Here is a 21,406-nt window from a genome sequence, read left to right as displayed (position 1 = left end):
ACTAGAACATCACAAGGAAGCAACTCAATAGGAAGTCTTGATTTGCCCCATCTCTCTGCATTGACTAAATTATCCTAGCAAACATCAAATTTAGGCACAAGCAAACTCCGCACCTGATAAATATGTTGCATATGAGGATCAAATATGAAGTTGTATACACTTCTCATAGTATATACCTCACTGAAATATTGATCATTGTTTACCATACAAGGTAAAAGGATACTTATCGCATGTAGTATAGCAAGATATAACACAGAACAGATACTTTATTCATATATGCAATATGCACTTCAATACTTACAATATGATTATGCTCATTCCAATGATGATGATTCAAAGTCCCTTCTGGACTGTGTACATATACTTTCCCGAAGGTGTGACTCAACCGTCACGCATCCTTTTGGATACTATTCTACCCATCGGCTACAATATAGAATTTACCAACAACAATCATCACCATCTAAGCCAACAAACTACTGTGAGGATTCAGCCTCAATCTCATCATAGTATATCCACATAGTACAGTTTGTAACTCCCTTTAGGCCTCAATGCACAGGTGTGTCCTTTAGCATAAGATCCTTTGCACCAAAAACAAAGTTGTCTCCTCAAATCCTCTTGTAATGCCCCATCACTCCTCCTAGCTGATTTCCCTTTTCCTCAGTGACCGAAGGGTGTTCCTCATCTACAGGTGCAGAGATAGAAGGCTTCAAAGAAAACCTGTCTCGAGATGTGGACGACTCAAGATCTCTCGCCTTTCATAATGCCTCCTACAAAGGTGGGTCCAAGGACTTGACCCATCCTCTAAGTGGCTCAACCAATCCCTCCATAAATAACATAACTCTCCTCCACTCTGAAATATCATAGACCATCACAAATGGCCTCTGGAACTCAGTCATGAAGGTTTCTAAGCCATGTGTTTGTGTCAATTGAGCTAACTCCCGGAAGTATACCTCAAGATCCTTCCTATCAAATCGCTCTATTAATCTGTCTATGAAATCCTAATAGGAAACAATTTGATCATGATGAAACAATCTAATATGTTTAGTGTTCTAGTTTCATCTTTTAGATACTTTTAAGACCTAGATTGCTGATAAACAAACTTTGATCTTATCTACATGAGATTTTGGCTTGATCTTCTTGATACAAAAACTTGAATTTAAATTAGAATGATATGTTCCAAATTTTGAAATGGTTTTGTTTAGCATATGTATAGGCATATGACATTCTAAAATTTAATTCTATTTTTAAGCTGCATATATGTTACATCCAAATTTTTGGCTCAATTTAAAATTGTTCATATAGTCGTTGAGGTTTCTTGTAAAGTCAGTTGACAAGTAAAATTAGTTACGATCATGTGAAATGGTAAGATGGTTAATCGTTATAATTTTATATGAAGTTGGCATGCTAGTTAACCATTATGATGATATTTTAATGTTATATTGGAAGGTTGGTTATTCATCATGAATTCATGGGAAGTGAACTGGCATTTAGCCGTTATGATAGTTTATGATTAAGAACTTGTTATGGTAATTATTATTATGTTGAGTTATATGATATAATTGTGGAGAATTTCCTTGTAGGGAGAATGTCAAAGGGGTGGAAGCATTATTAGAAAAGAATTGGGCATAGGGGCACCACCATTACTAGGCAAATAGGCATGAATCTTGAACCACCATGGCTAAGGATAAATGACTAGGCAAGCAAAAGAATACGTTGCACAATTCCATGAGCTACTTGGTCAATTTTTATAACATTAAACACTGAATATCGTGAAAAGAACTATTACCTCTCTCTTATTTTCAAACCTCAGAAGTGATCAACATTATAAATTTCACACACACATATGATGTCACCATGATACTCTATCGATATCTATGAATGTGTATATAGGGAGAATATAATAAATTATATGTACTCTCAAAATCGCACACATATATAGAATCTAGATATATGTATATATATAGGTACAATTATAGATAAAACACAATAGCATGATGACACAATAAATATATTTATATATGTATGTATATATATATATGAATGTTTTGTTTTAAACCATTATATATATATATAACTCCATATCGATGAGTGGTGGCCACCTCCAAATTGGCATCTACCTTTTAATATTTTTGAATTTTTTGAAACCTCTCTTGTAAGCGATGTTCCTTGTAACCGAGGATGTGAAACCATAAATCACCACGGCTACAGATGGTCCAGCCAGATACCTCTTTCATCTTGATTGTGAGCGATATCTCTAAACCAAAAAATTCAGTATTTCCTCTCTATTTTTCCTTTATCAGCATTGTGGACTAAACATCAAGCTATGCAGGTGAAGCATATCTCAAGGTTCCGATTCAGCAGGTAGGTTTATAATGTTTACAAGTCATGGATCATGTACGTTATTTCTCTATCCATATCATGTTCTTTCAATATAAATAAATATCCAATGCTATCGAGTAGAAGATATTAATGATTTAGTCTACAACTCAAATAAACTATGACCATGGTTCAGCCTAAGTATCAAGCTTTGTCGCCTTGAATAAATCTAGTTCTCCACTCTCTACATATTGGTTTCATAACCATAGGGACAAAACATAGTTCTCTCAAACATGTTCATTGTTGTATTATGCATGAAGTATTCTATGTATAGGATCTGATTTCATTTCTATGATATTCTGACTTACTCACTAGTATTTGTTATATACCAATTGTGGTAACAATCAGAAGGGTGTTCACAAGAACCCAAATGATAAAGATTTCAATAATGTCAGCAGTCTCCTAGGATGCACCCAAGGCTAGTGAAGCCACTATGAATAAGTGAAGAGCAGAGGAAAACCTGCAAGGAAAAAGAACTATGATCAAATTCTTAATTGCATGAACATCTTTAAAAGAAATTGTTTAATCCAAGTCAGCTCATGGTAGTCCAATGTCTAGACCTTGCTTTCTAGTTGAATAGTGGATTGATACTCTAATACCAGGATGCCCAGTGGTCGGACAGAGTGTCTCATGTGTTAAAGTTTGTAGCTGCGATAGAGATCTTTATCTATCAAAATCTGAACGTTATTACCGGTATTAGCATCTTCAGCTAAAAAGGACACTTAAGTTTAATTTGTAATATTAAATGTAAATGACATGTGTCATTCACATGCATTGAGGCATGAATATTTGAAGAGTCATAATTAATTAATTAGGAGTTATGAGAATCTCAAGAAACCTTCGGTTATAATGTGAAGAGTCTCTCCTATTGTTATATATTTGCATCAAACAAAGGATATTGTACTCTCAAACATTTCATTATCAATAAAGATATATTTCCATTGTGTGGCTGGGTTTTTCCCTTCATTTTTGAAGGGTTTTTCCAAGATAATTCTGGTGTTCTTTGTTTCAATTTTCCCTCTTTCATATTGCTGGTTATCTTCTTGGTTTTCTGGGCTCTAGTTTTATCATGGTATCAAAGTCAGGTTATCTCATGGTAATGATTTGTGGCATACTTATTTGGATATTGCAAGCTTATATGGTTGTGGTGTGTTGGTTTCTCAGTGTGTGTGTTCATCTTTCTTCAATATGTTTCATCAATTCTTCCAAGCAATGGAATCAATCGTGCAACCTCATCTTATTTTAGTTAGAGAAAGAAGGCAAGTCATAGCTTCAATGGATTCTCGTGACATTTGTTTTAATTTATCTTGTAATTGTCAAGATCCTCTTTTTTGCATAAAGTGTCAATAGGCTCTAGTTCTTGTAGTTGTTCTTTAATATATACAAGCCTTCTATCTTCGAGGCCCGAGCTATTGAAGTCTTCTTATTGTTGTGAGTATTTCCTTCTTGTTATCAAACTATATAAGCTGTGGTTGAAGAGTATCACACATTCTATAGTTGTGCATCTTGCATATGCTGATTTGGCACAAGGAACATGTTTTGCTTTGCTGGCTTTGCTAGCAGTGATTACTGTCGAGTAATACCTTTGTATGTGTTGGTCGTTTGTATTTTATAATCAACGGTTTTCATGTTCACGTTGATGGTCATTATTATGAAGGCATCATTTCCTATCCTAAGTGACTAAGTATTTTTTGTATGCCTGTCTATTGGCATGTTGGGAGACTCTTCATTGTGTACCGGTTATCCTCTTCAATGTAGTTCATTTTTAGTTTATGCGTTCTGCTATTCTATTAAGCAGTTCTGGTGTTACCATGATCAAAGTTTGGTATTAAACTAGTCCAAAGAAATATAAGTGTTTTTCTCTTCAACAGCAATTGGAATCATGCAGCTCGTGTGATGTGAATCGCTCTTATCTGCCTTATATTTCTCATGATTAAAGGCATCATGTCATGTCCGTGACTCTTCTTGCAATATCAATATCTTTCATTCTGCACTACCAGATAAGTTTCTTGCAGTATTTATAAGTTTGGAGGACTTACATTTTTTATCTTTTATTGTTATTGGTTTCCATTCAGACGTCAAGCATTACTTATTCTTTTATGAGTTTGATGTTCGTATCACTCTTCTACATTTCTGCCGTAACTGTTCAAAATCGCTCTTCTTTTTTTGCGCAACTTGGTTATTGGGATTGGAATCTTTGTCTTCAGTGATCATTCTTTCTTAACACGTCTTCTTCAATGCTCGTGAGGCAGCATGTTCTCTTGAGCGTTATCTTTTTCTCTTCTTGTATCCATCATTTTTATATCGATGTGTGCTGGCTTGGAAATGTCTTTGTGATTATATCCTTGTCATCAAACTATTTTGGTTGGATTTTAGTCATGTTACTTTTCTTGTGTGGCATCATGTTGCTGCTAGGGCAGGAGTAGGTCTAGGAACAGGTGGCGATGGAAGGACTATCAGATACCCAAGGTACAATGTTGTGTAGAGGAAATTTCTAAATTCGCTCAAAACACAAGTCTTATTCCATTAGGGACTCAGGTCATTAGCATGGACCGATTTTGTTGGATATGAGTCATGCAAGAGGAGACCAACTTTGCTTCAAATATAACACTCAAAGGGAGCTTATGATTTTTTTGGGAGCTTTCTTTAGCTATATTTCTATGATACTCAAAGTTATATTTGTTTTTTGTTGAGAGGATGTTTCATCATTGAATGTGTGTTATTAATATGATTCTTTATTTGTGATAAATTATTGGTGTTGTAGAATTTGAGATTCTTGCTGGAAAAGAGTTTCAGATGTGATTGCATTCTTCAGCTACAAAGTGGGACTTCGTTGTGAAATAGTATTGCATGAGGTTGCAGAGATAAGTATTCCATGGAATTGAAGAGATAAGTATTATTGTGATGTTGATATTATATTCTTATAATTATATTGATGCTATGAGATTTATATTAGCTTTAGAGGCGTTACCCTAAATCTCCTTGTGTATGTGTGTTTATTGAGATTAGACCACAAAATATGAGTATTTATGGTTATATTTTTGAAAGAGATTATTTTTAGCATTGATAGTTGATTTTAATCTCTCTTGCTTCAAGATTAGGATTATAGCTTTAAAGGGAGACTTTAGCTTTAGAGGGAGGTTTCATTATTAAATGGGAGTGCTTCTAGAATCCCCTTCATTCCCATATACGCTTGTGATGCTTGTGGTATTTATAAAATTTGAGACTTCAATGGAATCAAGTCTTAGTTTGTTATTGCCTATTCTATTCTTGTGTGAATAAATGAGGTTGTGAGATCAACTCTGATAATTCTTTCACTGTGCGATAGTGAACATCATGTTGAGAGAGTCTATGATGTCATCACATTGAGAGATTCTATGATGGGAGCTGGATGTCATGTTGAGAGATTCCATAACAATTCACGTTGAGTGTAATAACCTCAACTAATTATAACTTCGTCAAACATCAAATTCTTCTCTAATTCAATTGTTTGACATTTTGTCAAACACTTTGCAAGCAAGCTCTGATACCAATGTAATATCCTTTACCCAAACTGACTTTTTTAGCTCAAGGAATATTGTCAAACGCTTGTATGTTGCCTTTCTCTTTTCTGATTTTTTGTGTTTCAGATTGTTTGATATAGTTTGAATGATGCTAAGAAATTTAGAATGTTCGCAAATGATATTACAATACCTCTTACAATGAACTAACATGCAAGTGCAGTTCTTTTTAGTATTTTCAATGCATATACATGGAAACTAGATATGGAATGCATACCTACAGCCAACTGACATTTTGACAAACAATTGACATACAACTATTATGCTGATTATATATGCTATTAGATAAACATTTCGTCAAACAAATGGTATGCAACATATATTGTTTACCGCATAGATTAAGTAATGCACACAAGAATAGCAACAGCAGTACTCTTTTATTCGCATATGCCAAAAGATTACATTATGCTCGATAAGATAAGATTGGATAAGATAAGATGATTTACAATGATCCCAGACGGGTATAAATACTTTCCGCCGAACCTTCCCGAAGGGGTCCGTCGGCTACACAATCTTTACCGACGACATGAACCCATCGGCTACACAACAATTATTGATGACACCAACCCATTGGCTACACAGTTTCCACCGACGACATATATCTCCTTTAATGAATTCATTCCCATGTACAATTTTGCTATGAATCTGCCAAGACAAATGGGCTTACAATAATGACTACAGTAGTGCCAAATCTAATTCTGAGTTATCACTTACAATAGCAAAATTATATGCCTAAGATTACAATGCTAACTACTAATAGTTGCAAGAGGAACTTGATAATAGTGATGCCCAAGGATGGAGATGAAAGTTGCAATCGGAGTCCAGCATAAATACTGTAGCACAGGTACTGTTCACACGTACTATAGCAGAAAGGAAAAAAAACAATTACTAATGGCTGCCAAAGATGAGTCTTTAGGTCTGCACTCGATAGTCCTTCAATATTCTTCAAACCCTTCGGTTAGTCCTTAACTTTGAGCACAAATAAAACTCCAGAATGAAGCTCTCCTAAATCCCAAATTTAGTGGATATTTCACCACCTCAAATGGTTGCAACATTGAAGAATTGATGCTCTCAAATGGCTAACTGAAATTAGAAACCCTTAGTTTCTTCTTCCACGTTCATATCAAATGCAATTGACAATAATCGGATGCCTAACAATGAAGCTCTTGCCTCTATTTATTCTTTTCCTTCACCCTTCTAGAAGGAAATAAAATATTATTTAATTACACTCTCTAGAAGCTTCCCCCTTTCCAATACAATAATTAGTTGTACTTCTAGAAAATGCACTCTCTAGAAGCTTCCCCCTTTCCAATACAATAATTAGTTGTGCTTCTAGAAAAATTAATTAATAAGATATAAAGTCACCTTTAGATTTATTTATTTATTGACATAAATTTAATTTATTTCTCCAATTAGCCTTTGGAGAATGAAAAGCTAAGAACTCCATCGAGGGTCTAAAAGATGAGGGACATTACATTGAGAGAATTCGTGAATAAAGGCTTAGTAAAGGCTTAGCTATGAGTCTTACAAATCTTTTCATGTTGAGTGATTCCATGAATATGAGTCATTGTTATAGGTTTTCATGTTGAGTGATTCCATGAATATAATTCATTGTTACAGGTGTTCATGCTGAGTAACTCCATGAATTATGTTTTGAATTCGTATAATCAAAATTTATCGTTGACATTTTTGGTTGCAGCTTTATGTGACTGTTTAGCTAAAGATCTCTCTCTTGCTATGAGGGAGTGTTAAAGTTTGTAGCTGCGATATGAGATCTTTATCTCTCAAAATCTGGACGTTATTACCATCATTGGCATCTTCAGCTAAAAATGACACTTAGTTCAATTTGTAATATTAAATGTAAATGACATGTGTCATTCACATGCATTGAGGCATGAATATTTGAAGAGTCATAATTAATTAATTAGCAGTTATGAGAATCTTAAGAGACCTTTGGTTATAATGTGAAGAGTCTCTCCTACTATTATATATTCGCATTAAGCAAAGGATGTTGTACTCTTGAACATTTCATTATCAATAAAGATATATTTCTATTGTGTAGCTGGTTTTTTCCCTTCATTCTCGAAGGATTTTCCCAGGATAATTCCGATGTTCTCTATTTCAATTTTCCCTCTTTCTTATTGCTGATTATCTTCTTGATTTTTTGTGCTCTAGTTTTATCAACATGTCTATTTCCTAGTAGGGAGGGTCTTTCTCGAATGAGATTATGTGGGAATATTTTAAGGGTCCACGGTTGGGAGGTTAAGCCCCTGACAATGTTTCCCCTCTCCACCAAATGCGAAGACATGCACAAAACAAAGATAAATTATGCATTCACGCATCTATTGGTAACAGGTATTTTACTTTTATGATATTTAAAATTACAAGTTGAAGATATGTTAGATTGAATTATATCGTTGAATTAGTTATTCCCTTCAACAAAATCAACTTTTCTCATCAATGGAATCTGATCTAACCAGTTAGATCAACTGATCTTCCATTTGAACATGAAATGTATCTATATGCATGAGATAGGCTTATCTGATGGTTGTTATTTTTGTCTTTCATTTATGTTAACAATGATTATGAACGTATCTTCTAACTATATGTTATTGCCATAGTTAGCAACGGAAAGAAAATGGATGATACAGTGGTATTTGATGCCCTAAATGGTATATGTCGTCATGATACAGTGGTATTTGATGCCCTAGATGGTATTTGTCTTTACAATATAGTGGTATAACTATTCATGCCCTAAGTGGTATATTTGGTTTAACCTGGGTTTTGCAGATGTTACACTAGGCAGATTCCGGTATTCAGTATTTAGGGTATGTAAAACTTAAATTCTTTATTTAATCTTATTGATGATGCTATCAATTGTCAATTATGAATTTTTCATTAAACTAATTGTAACCGTTAATCTCATTGACATGAACATAATTGTTATAATTGCCTTCTCATGAATATGAAGTAGTAATTTTATTTCTATGATATGCTAATTGTTAGTTAAGACCCAGAAAAAGGGGTCGTTACAATATAAAACAATGGGAGATATGCCAAAATGATTATTTTACATTCTCAAACACCAAGAAAAACCTTATCAACAACATAAAAAAGTATTTGAACAACAAGCCAATCCTCACAATAAGCAATGTACTCCAAGGCCTGCAAAATTGTCTTCAATAAAGATTGTACAAATTTGAAACACTTTGAATTGAAATTTAAGAAACCGAAATGATACCTCCAACTAGAATTGGGTTTCCATCCAATCGCAAGAAATCCTAAGGGTTTTTGTCCTTAGGTTTCTGTACTGAAAGCTATTAACTCTCAAGCTCTCCAAGAGAAGGCAGTAGGAAACCAAGCATATCTTGAATGAACCTCTCATTGTCCTTTTATAGTCTAGTAGAGAAACTCTTAGCTTTCCCTTCCCTTTGCCTCTTGATTTTCCTTTTCTTCAATTTAATTTAAAATTAGAGAAATTATCATAAAGTGACCTTATTAAATTTCCACTTAACACTTAAATTTACTTTATTAAGTTAATTATATAATATCACCCTTATGATTTACTTTTGAAGGATAGTATTAAATAATTAAAATAATTAATTTTATAATCTTATTAAATAATTTTTTTCCAAGGTCACATTAGAAGGGCACATTATATCATTAATGCTATAGCTCACTATATTCTATGGTGGGTATAGCATTTATATTGTGTTTCCTAAAAAATGAACAAATGAGAATACAATCTTAGAGCTCAGTTTAGGTGTCTTCCCACTGACCCATGCTTTCTTTCATGTAATCAAAGCCAAGGGTTTGTCAATTGCTTTGAGAAGTAGGAAAAATATAAAGGAGAGTTGATGTTGAAGACATTGAGGTCAATAGTTGCAGGGGATAACAAGATCAAGTGATTTGGAGTGTATCACGGCTATAGATAATGCTAAGGGGGCAGAAATGGACCTATAATTGGTGGCTAGAGATGACATGGTCAACTGGTGGTTTGTGTTGATAAATTTGGGCAATAATAAATTATTCTAACATTCCCCCTTGTAAGGAAACTCAAGTGCAGAAACAGCTTCCTACACTAATCCCTTAAGTAAAGTATTGTGCAAATTCCTATTAAATCCTTACAATGTCAAATTCGATATTATGTAAACAATAATATTGTAGTCAACCATGAATACAAAAAATTGATAGAGAAAGAAAATACATAAACACAAAGATATGCCGAGGGGGAAAAACCTTTCGGTAAAACAACCCCACCCCTCCAAAACTTACACAATGTATTATCTTCAACACACTTGCAATGCAAGTTCTTTCAGGACACGGAAGACTGATTCAGTAGCAACCAACAATATGACTTTCACACACTCTTACCTACAACCCTAAAAACGCTTATATCATGTGCTTTCCATTTTTAGGGCAACATCCAAAGAACAATTGTATTAGGGTTTTACCATTCTTCAAAAGAGTAGGAACCCAAAAAATTGCCCCCACGCGCTAGATGGAGATTTGAGTGTACAATACTCAATGATCAATTGCCACATGTCTTCACGTCTTCACCCATCATCAAATCTTCCAAACATAGCTCTTACGCGTCATAGGAATCTATCATAACCATTTCAGTCATGATCTCCTTACACACAATTCAAGATGCCGACACATGCAAGTGGAGTGACGCATCAGCATGCCAACTAGACATGTATACTCACACTTAATTACATTATTTGCAAAAAATATATTTACAAAACAAATAATAAGAATAGGAATTATCCAAGGTTGAGACACCTTATTCCTAACACCCCATAAACCAATTATACCAATACTTATAATGCTAAGTCCAATGTAGATTAATAGAGATCATCAATGGTGAATAAGTGAGATAGTGCATTGTGAGATTATTTGTAAGCATTTTAACATACTTTATGTTTTATGAGTTTCTCCTCCGGTCCAAGTTTTCTTTCATCTTCAAATGAAAGCAAAAATGGATGGTGGAGAGTACGGGGCAAGTGGGGACTCTAAAAATGAGTTGTGAACTTGTATTCTCATTCATTCAATTTACAGGCAATACTGAAAGAAAATATGGAACAGAGCAGAAACCCATAAAATGAACTTTAAGATTGTATTCTCAATTATTCGATTTGTAGGCGATAAATTATAAATGCCAAGTCCACTGTAGATCAAACTTAGCTGCAATATTAATGATGGATAGGTGAGATAAGGTTGGGAAGATCAATGTGGGCCTGTGGGTGGTGGCCAGCAGATTATTTATTTATTCTAACATCCCCCCATTAATTAGTTATATTAGTTGTTTTTAACAGCCCCCCAATTAATTAGTTATATTAATTGTTTTTAGATATCCCCCTGTAATATAGGAAAGATGGTTCATGGCCTAATGTCTTGTTAGGTACACATTTACAATCACTTTTATACATTTTTTTCTTTCATAGAATTGACTTTAGGATGCTGAAAGTATTGAAGTGAACTCTAATCTACAGTAGACTTAGCATTACAATGATCTTAGTTTAATAGAGATCATTGAAACGTTTGGATCAGAGGTCAGAGGATATGCTATAATTTGTTGTTTGCAGAAAAATCAAAGATTATAAGGGTCGTTCTCGAAGAAGATAGTTGGGACATCAAAAGATCCTTCAAGAGATTTCTGCTTTAATTTTGTTCAGATGTTCACAATTAATGGGTGGCTGTTAAAAATAGGTCTGTCCAAAACAATGTCACAAGTTGTGAAAATTGTGTGAGTTTGCTGAGAAACATTTCAATATGTCAAGAATTTTGTCAATCTAAAGAAGGCACAAGAAGTGGACTTCTCTTTTGGGCTAATGATTGAGTGCTAGATACCTTAGTCAAGAGGCAAAACAAAAGTATGTTAGAATGTTAAAAATGATTGAGTGCTAGCAACCTTTGTTAAGAGGTAAAACAGAAAGTATGTTGGAATGTTTACAAATGATTGCATGATAGCGACCTTTATAAAAAGGTAAACAAAAAGTATGTATAATATCTATGTTGATGTAGGGATGTATAATCAGTTGTATCTGACACTCTAGAATTCTTATGAGAGACTTTAGCATATTGACAGTGTTAGACCAGTACGGGGGTACTTCGGGACGTTGGGACGCCGGGGTGAGTTTCTGGGACGTGGGGAAAATGGGCCTCATTTTCGGGACGGCCAGGGGACGGCGGCAAGGGGAGGATGGGCTAGAGAGGGGTATTGTTTAGTATACATATAGAACTTGAAATGCTAGTTATGAAATGATGTTTCAATAGTTCACTAGAACATACCAAATTAAAATACTTGAACATAGCAAAATTGTAACATGAATTAGAACCATTGACACTCAACATAGTAACGTATTACATATCCAATAGTAACATTCAATAATCAAAATTCATATAGAATTTCAAGTACACATCCTAGCGGCAGCATGGTTGCAGAATGGTGGAGGTGGAGGTGCTTGGGTACTCAAGTACCTACTGCGGGGACGTCATGGGGACGAGTACTTTAAGGTTTGGAAGGGAGGGTGCGAGTCTCTGGGTTACACTGCATATTGATGAACCATGTAGGTGAAAAGAAATCCTACAGAACTAGTGAGTAAAGTGGTTGGTTATCCATGCATCTCAGTAGATGGATCGCTTTTTATATGGACTTTAAAATCATCTTTATTCCAGGTACAGATAAAGAAGCATAAAATTTGATGAATAAAGCCCAGAGTAATGAAAAATTTCAAAGGTGTGTGTACTAGTTTCCCTGTTGTGATGGTTTGTGGTCATCTGAAATCATTTGTGTGCTAGATTCATGGTAATCTGAAACCATTCGTGTACTAGGTCCATGGTTCATGGTCATCCAAAACCACTTGTCTATGAGGTTTGTGGTCAGACAAAACCACTTGTGTATAGAGTTTGTAGACAACTAGAAGCCACTTCAGAATTGTATTGATCAAGCAAGGGTAAGCCGCAAAATCCCAAGGTAAATATGATGAAGGAAAGCTATAAGCTAAAATCCAATTATATGAAAGATAGAATTCGATAAGGATTGTCAATGGGTGCTTAACGATGCCTTATACTAGTACCCATGTTTTCTAGATTATGGGGAGCTATTATAAGTATCACAAACTGAATGAAAAAGAATACAATCTATGAGTTCATTTTATAAGTTTCACCTCCGATCCATGTTAACTTTCACTATTGAAGACTAATTAATCTATGCTAGTCTTGTTGTTATAGGTTTTGCATATGTAACTAGTTTTGGAAACTTCTTATATGCTGGTACTATATGGCTTATAGCCTAAATAGAGTTTTGACCTTACAACAGAGACTTGGACTCAACAAGGGTGAACCAACTCAAGACTTAGGATTCAGCAAAAGTGAAAAACACAAGAAATTTGGGTTTTTTTTAAATTTAAAACTTGTTTTGTGCACTCTTTGTTAAATAAACCTTAAAGACAATAACATCATCAGATAGAAGCTAACTTGATCACATATACAAGTATACATGAATCACATATGTATAAATATAAATTGTATATTCAAGAAATAGCATACTTAGATAAATATTGTCAAATTTATACAAAACTCATGGAATATGAAATCAGGAGCATGAATCCTTCATGTGTATATTTTTTTAACTATGAACACACAAAGATTCGCAACAATGAGTTATGTGTTAGCGTAAATAATTTACCAACCTTTGTTTTTTTGTTTGTAGATTTATCAATTTGTTATCCAATTTTTATGGATAATTGTTGCCAGATTGGATAAAGCTTCTTTGCTTTGTGTTTAAGCTAACTAAGGAACATCTCTAATTTTTCAGTTTTGTTCCATTTTTTCTCTGCTTTTTGCTTTGAGGAAGTCTATATGTTGTAATTGTATTCATATGTAAAGTAATAAGAAAGAGTTTATTGTTCTTATTTTTATCCTAGTTTTTTCACTCTTGTTGAATGTTTGTTCTTTCTTTTCTAGCTAGCTGTAATGTTCTAATTCCCTTCCGACACATTCCAACTGTGAAATGGCTATCAAGTGTCAGCCAATTGCGCAATGGAAAAGACAGTACGTGATATTCTAGCAAATGGTGCACACAGGGGAGGCCGTACGATGGTGTGGGATGCAATTGGGAGCCATGCAGCAACTTCAGAAGTCCCCGTACGGTACTAGTAGGATGTTGTACGGACTCTGTCCATACGGTGGCAATGGTGTTCGTACAATGTGTTGGTGTCCGTACAGTGGATGTGAAGGGGGTTGTACAGTATGCAAGGAAGGGGATGAACTATCTGGATCAGCCGTACGGTAGTGATGGAGAGGTGAAAGGTCATACAGTAGTGCTAGAGGGTGTACAGAAGGGGTGAAGGGAGAGGGGATACGATGGGTGACAGAAGATTGTGCAATCCAATAAATTTGTTAACCGCAAGATCTCAATATAATCACTGAACATACACTGTGCACCCACTATACAAAATTAGAGATATCCTCCTGAAGACAATGATATCAGTAGACAAGATTAATGCTCCAATTCGTCAAATCTGAGCCAAGTAGTACATAGACAGAATAGGGTGAGGGTTGAATCCCACCGAAACCAGAATAACCAAATAGGGAAGATCTTTCACTATGGTTTGTGTGCAACACAAGCAACCATATGGTATTGATTGAGGTGTCCGTACAGTTTGAAATGCAGTCATACGATGAAGTCTAGGAGTTGTGTGGATGGGTACAGAAGTCGCAAAGGGCCGTCAGGGTGATGGGTTGAGCTGCACTTTGAGATGCCAGAACAAAGTGAATATATTTTCCAGAAATGTCAATTAATGCCAATACAAATATTGAAATCCAATCACAAATTTATAGATAAATGTATTTGCAAACAAAGATGGTGTGCAGAATTGCCAGATCCGAGCAAGTAATACAGAGATGGAGTAAAGTAAGGTTGAATCCCACCGAAACAGGATTGGCCAAGTAGGGAAGATCTTTCACTTCCGAAATAGCGAACAATACAAAACTCCAACAAGAATTTGCAATACAAAGAAATAATCCAAATCGCATACCTACTACTACCTTCATGTCGTGCCTAAATACCCTTCGGAGAAACTTCCCGACGGTTTACAAAGATAGTCGACGACCATACCCATGGAAACAATTAAATAAAAATGGGTCCGAGATAAGCTAAATCAATCGGCTCATTAACAAAGGTTTGATTAGATATTTATTTATGACGGAAACATTACACTAGGTCTAATGTTTGCAAGTTAGCTAAAATTTTACAATGTATCAGAGCTCACAGTTGCTAGAAAGGAGAATAATCTTTTAAATTTTTTGTAGGTAATGAAGAAATTTAGATTACATAAGAATGGAATTTTCAGCCTTTGCAAGTTTGATGAGATATTACCATTTTAAATGAAAGCCAAAGATTTTGCTCAACTTAGAAGTAGAGGCTTGCATCAAGTAGTAATAGCAACAAAGGTGGATCCAATCATTGTTGGTCCATCGCAAACATGCCAAGCTCATGCTCTTTTTGAATGTGTCTTGCCTTCGTCCTCTTCTTAGTGGCAAACCATTTCAGTGGGCCTATCAATATTTTGGAGGGGTTTTCTATTGTTTGTGTTTATGCTTCCTTAGTTCCACAATTGATTAGTTTTATAGACATCTAAATCATATATCAACTAGCAATTTGTTCTTGCGTGATTGAGTAGTGTCATTAGGGTCACTCGTATAGACCCATGTGTCGTTTACATCCTTAACTGAAAGATGTTTTTCCTTTGTTTGTCACCTATCAATTGTTTGGAGGCATCTATGTAGATTATGGTCTTGTGTATCTTCAATTGACAGATGTTTTGTCTTTGCTTTCCATTTTTTCATTGTTCAAGCAGTGTCGTTAGAGGCACTCATGTAGATTGATCTTGATCTTTATCCTAATTACAAAGAAGATTCTTCATTAAGTACTATGGCAATTAGCATTCGACAGTCATCCACACTTTTCTTGTGTCTCAAAGGATTTTTTTCGAGTGCATATTTTGAAAGGGGGTTTTATTCCCAATGGATTTTCCATCTTTCGTCTTTCCTCATTCCTTATACTTTTGTCTCCTTTGTTAGACTTAATGTAATGTCCCCAATTTAGCAGGTCTCCGAAGTGTGGGTTTGTCAACTCATTATCACAACCCACATGAGCTAATGTCTGGTTTTGGGGGTCTTTGTCATTAGATTTGCTATTTTTGGACTTACTATTTTAGTAAGGCACTTTGGGTCAGTTGCTATTTTTGGATTGAGCAGTTCAGGCAGGATGGTCCTTTGATTCTGGATATTTGATCTCTCTAAGATTCTTTATTGAAGTCTTTTATCGGTGAGCTTGTTGGCTTAACAATGATTTAATTCGCATTTAATAAACATAGTACTTTATATTATAAAGTATTATAAAGTTGCCTATTAAGTAGAAGGAGTGAAAGTGAAGCTGGATGGTTCAATTTGTGATATAAATGCAGCTTTTTGTTGAGGAGAGGATCATCTTGAATATCATATATTTTATCTCTTGATAATCTGGCAAGGGTTTGAAGGTATTTCTGAGTTTCTCATAAACAATTGTGCTGAGGTATACAGTTGTAATAATCTCCAACTGTAACACTGTGGCTATGGAGATTGGTATACTGGAGAAGATTGACTGAATCATTGCTGAGAATCTTCATTAATTCTGGTGATCGATTTACTGCTGGGAGGTCTACGGAATTCATAACATTGGTCGCCTTGGTTGGGGACGAGGGCAAATTCCATTAAGTTTTTGGACGGCAGTGTGAGGTGGGACGGCTGTTGAAAACCACCATTTCTATTTGACTGGGGCCTGCATCACCATCCAGCAACCACGTGGGGAGTTATTTGAAAGCCACATTCAGCATCAGCTTGCACGTGATTCTACTCACAGTCTCCTGCGTTTAAGACACAAGTATGTGCGGCTGGCAATTAACAATAAGGAGCTAACATGGACAGAAGAAGGGCAATTGGGTGAAGACGACTTGTCAAATATAAATAACAATCCAGGTGCCATTATTAATTTGTAATTTTGATTGATGATAATACCAAACAAAAGGGCATTGTGGTTTTGATTTTCCAGTTAAGTTTGATTTCCTTAAATTCAATTTAGAATTTCTGAAAGTTGTGTCAATTCATTCCTTCAGAGAAAAAATACAAAAAAATTAGAAAACTTAGAAAATTATTTTAAAAAATCAATTGTGCATTTGCATTTAAATTAGAAGCCAGTTCGGCTCTTTACACTTAAGGGGGGTGTTAGCACAGATAATTTACAAACCTTTGTTTTTATGTTCCTAGATTTACAGATTTGCTTTATCCATTTTTTGGGGATAATTGTTGCTAGGTTGGATTAAGCTCCTTTTCTTAGTGTTTAAGCTAACTAAGGAGTATCTCTAATTTTTCAGTTTTCCTCTGCTTTTCCTCTGCTTTTTTGCTTTGAGGAAGTCTATATATTGTAATTATATTCATATATAACTTAATAAGCAAGAGTTAATTGTTCTTATTCTTACTCTAATATTTCCTCTTTTATTGCATGTTTGTTCTTTCTTTTCTAGCTAGATCCAATGTTTGCAACTCAGCTAAAATTTTACATCATGAACATGCTTCTTCTCTTTGATGCTAACTCTATAATAGTCCCTTGATAGATTTTGTATATTTGTCCTATCATGTTCTCCATAGACTCTTCTCCAGATCAGTAGATCCCATATTTTGTACTGGTGTAACCTCATATACAGCTACAGTTATACCTTTTGGATGTATATATTATAATCAATAAAAAAATGATTTTCCACAATGGATATGTATTATGTAGATTGTAGTGATCATTAATTCATTATTGGCCTTTCACTTTCTTAGACATAAAGTTTGATGGGGGTTCGGGGAACACCGGAACAACGTTGAGGGTAGCACTCCTTGCAGGAGTCTGAGGGTGAAAGAAAGGTAAAAAGATAGGTCTGAATCTTGGGAGAAAGGAGAAAGCGAGATAAAGAAAGGCAGAAAGAGGGGATAGAGTAACAGTGAAAGCTCTAGAGTTCAAGGCAAATAAATTGAGTCAGATAAAGAGAAAGTGAGAGTGCTTATAGGAATCTTCTGATTACTGATTTTGATGATGTCTAAAAAGTTATAAGATCTTCAAAAACATAAAATTTGCATTGTAACTCCTAGAGATTGAAAATACTCTCAAGCATCCTAAAAATATAAATATAACTTAAATCACATTTCAATATGTGTTTTTTTTTCTTATACTTCGAATGTTATATTTCATGTACATATTCTACTAAAGAAAATGAGATTGACTTGAAAACAAAAATGGAGAATTAAATGTTACATCTCATGTGTATTTTAGAGTCCTAAATCAAAAAAATACAATTTTAAGATCAAACAAAAAAAATTGCTTTGGTAGTCTCCAAACTCGCTCAGATTAAGCCAGCCTGACACATCTTCGAAACTTGTCTAGGACTCGGCCCAGTTCAAGTTCAGGTCCCAAAACTTGCTGGGGACTTGCAGAGTCCCTAACAAGGTTTTGAACTATGATTACAGTAAAAGTTTTGATATAATTTTGAACATGACTAATGCATCTTGGGTACTACAGCTGATATTTGAAACATGTGTAAACTATTTTTTAATGTAAAAATATAGTCGAACAAGTTGGGTCCAACTTAAATTTCACCAATATAAAGACCATAAAAGAAAGCCAACATACGACAAGTGAAATGCTGTGACGTTTATTGAAGACCAAAGTTTATATATCTAACATTGATGCTTTGCGATGAAAAAGCTTATAACTTAACGACATTTTCACTAAAATCAGTTCACTCCAAATAATATTATATTAAAATAATTAAATTAGCATAAAATATAGTAAAGACGACCTGCACAAACAGCTGCATGCCTCGTTTTACCGCCAAAGAAGCCTCCCGGGCTTTACTCGGACCTGCGAAAACTGACGCAAACGCATCCCAGGATGATGCGGCAGTGACCAATAAGAGCCTGCGAGAGAAAATTCCTTGGGATTGGAAATGCAGTTTTATTTTAAAAGGCTTTGAGTGGAAGGAATTATAACGGACTGCTCTGTGTGACGACAGAGCATTATTGTGCACAAATCTTCTATCAATTGACAGTGTCATTGACATTGAAGCTGCCATGGTTTGAAACCTGTTTATTTGATTATCTCCGCGTCATGAGTCTTCTGTCGCCAACCCAAATTTCTATATCCACGCACCCAAATTTCAATTTTCAGTGGAATTCCGCTTTCGGGCTTAATTTGTATGTCAGCTATACCGCAGAGACGACGTGATGCTAAAATGTTTGGAGGAAAATATGGAAAGTCCAGATAAACTAAGGGGCATAAATAGGCCAGCAACACCTAATATGTTAATTGGTACTGGTACAGTGTGTTAAGGATAAATTATACGTGGATTTCGCCAAGATACAAACCACCTATAGACCTCTCAACATATGGTGCACAAAAATTGTATCGTATCCTCCACCTCATTGAGGATGTTTATCTCTCTAACAATCAAGGTACCGAAGAAGACTTCAAAATTAGATTAAAATTTGATACATTTCAAGGTGCACCATAATTTTTAGTCCAGAGATAATAACAAATCATATTTTCATGGTCAAATTTGCATGCGTCCGTACTTTTCTCTTACGTTTTGAAACATACATTTTGGACTGTAATGAACTTATTAGTTTTAAGTGGGTGAAGGATTTTACAGATATTATTAATCCTTGCGGGTTTAGTCATCTCGAAAGAACCTAAATTAGCATTTGTATCATTCGGTTCGAGGGTTTAGACAATTTGAATTATGGGGTATTGAATTTTGTTTAGTTTTATTGGAGTTTATATACTAGTATATAATTTTATGGAATATTGTTTACTAAAAGTTAAATTTTTTTAGTGTTTTATTTTGTTGAACAACAATCTACATACAATGAGTGATGAGTGTCCATTTTTTTTTCTTATTGGCATTCTCTTTCCACCTTCTTTCTTATGTATTTAAATATATTTGTTTCATTCTCTCTCGTCTCTTCCGCTCTATCGCCCCCTCTCTCGCCCTTTCTCTCTCTAAGATAATATTAAATACGTTTCTAATCCTCTCTTTCTCTATGTACGAATATTTTATATCTATCAATTTATTTATGCTTTGAGTGCGCTTGTGTTTATGTATCATTAATATAATGATTAGTTTACAAATGACCAAACTCTATCAGTTGAACAAAACTCTATCAAACATAATAAAAATTCAACTACTTTCAGTATTTCAATTTCGTTTATATATATATATATATATATATATATATATATATATATATATATATATATATATATATATATATATATATATATATATAAGTTGTATAAGTTGTATTACTAGATGGTGAATAAACTCAATTATATCACTTTAATCATGTATTCAATGGATGTTTGGTTGTCTATTTATTTTTAATTCCCTTATTTCCTATGTTTTCTTTCCCTCTTATACAAGTTAATGAGATGACATTTTTCAAAATATAAGTGTGTTCCTTAATTATTCTTAATTTTTACTATCCTTAATTATTCTTAAATTTTACTATGAATAATTTATCTACTTTAATGTTAACTCTAATCAACCTAGATTTAGAGTTGTTATATTAACAAGTGTATATGTCATTGTAAATGCATGAAGAATAAATCTTTCAAGTTCTCGAGTCCCATGTCAATTTCCTATAAGCCATGAGCGTTGATATTGTTTTATATTTATTGACAATATAAAAAGTGGGTCCTCCTTGAAAGTAGCTCAGACCATCTTATTATTCATAATCGAATCCTCATAGTCTTCTTAATATAATTTAGCCGATATGGACTTTAGATTCCGTAGATTTTATTAATTTTTATGTCAATGACAAGATCATAAAAGATTTTTGACATGGACATTTCTGGCACAAACTGTTTCGTGGCAAGAATGTGATCATAAAAGATTTATGGCATGGATATTTTCAATGAGGGATCACCTAGGGAATAGACTATCAACTAAATGATGTATTGTATCATTCAGTTCAAGGTTTTAGACAATTTGCATTATGGGGTATTGAATTTTGTTTAGTTTTATTGGAGTTTATATACTAGTACATAATTTTATGGAATATTTTCTATTAGAAATTAAATTTTTTTAATTTTTTATTTTGTTGAACGACATCTATGTACAATGAGTGATGAGTGTCCATCTTTTTTTCTCATTAACATTCTCTTTCCACCTTCTCTCTCTTATGCATTTAAATATATTTCAAGGTCTTCATTCTCTCTAGTCTCTCCTGCTCCATATCCCCATCTCTCTCCTCTCACTCCCCCTTTCTCTCTAAGATAATATGAAATATATTTTTTATCTTCTCTTTCTCTATATATGAATATTTTATATCTATCAATTTATTTATGCTTTGAGTGTGCCTGTATTTATATGTCATTAATATAA

At 34.3% G+C, this 21,406-nt stretch overlaps 1 protein-coding gene across 5 annotated transcripts in view; it reads right to left on the bottom strand.

Annotated features, from left to right (window-relative positions):
* LOC149572750 (Tetratricopeptide repeat (TPR)-like superfamily protein) overlaps positions 1 to 19,619 on the bottom strand; it is a 366,782-nt gene extending 347,163 nt beyond the window's left edge. For 2 of the 5 annotated variants that reach the window (XM_089813836.1, XM_089813837.1), the window contains exon 1: positions 18,824 to 19,447. In XM_089813836.1, the coding sequence (XP_089669962.1) occupies positions 18,824 to 19,096 (273 nt within the window). In that variant the 5' untranslated portion in view covers positions 19,097 to 19,447. Of the gene's footprint in view, positions 1 to 18,823 lie in introns of all 5 variants that reach the window. The other 3 variants (XM_089813834.1, XM_089813835.1, XM_089813833.1) reach the window with 3 other exon arrangements.
* Positions 19,620 to 21,406: the final 1,787 nt, after the last annotated feature.

The sequence above is a fragment of the Cupressus sempervirens genome, chromosome 2, assembly GCF_028749045.1.
Source record: "Cupressus sempervirens isolate cs-2001-9-10 chromosome 2, ASM2874904v1, whole genome shotgun sequence".
NCBI lineage: Eukaryota > Viridiplantae > Streptophyta > Pinopsida > Cupressales > Cupressaceae > Cupressus > Cupressus sempervirens.
Note: the sequence above shows the minus strand (reverse complement) of the source record. Positions and strands in the feature narration are given on the sequence as shown.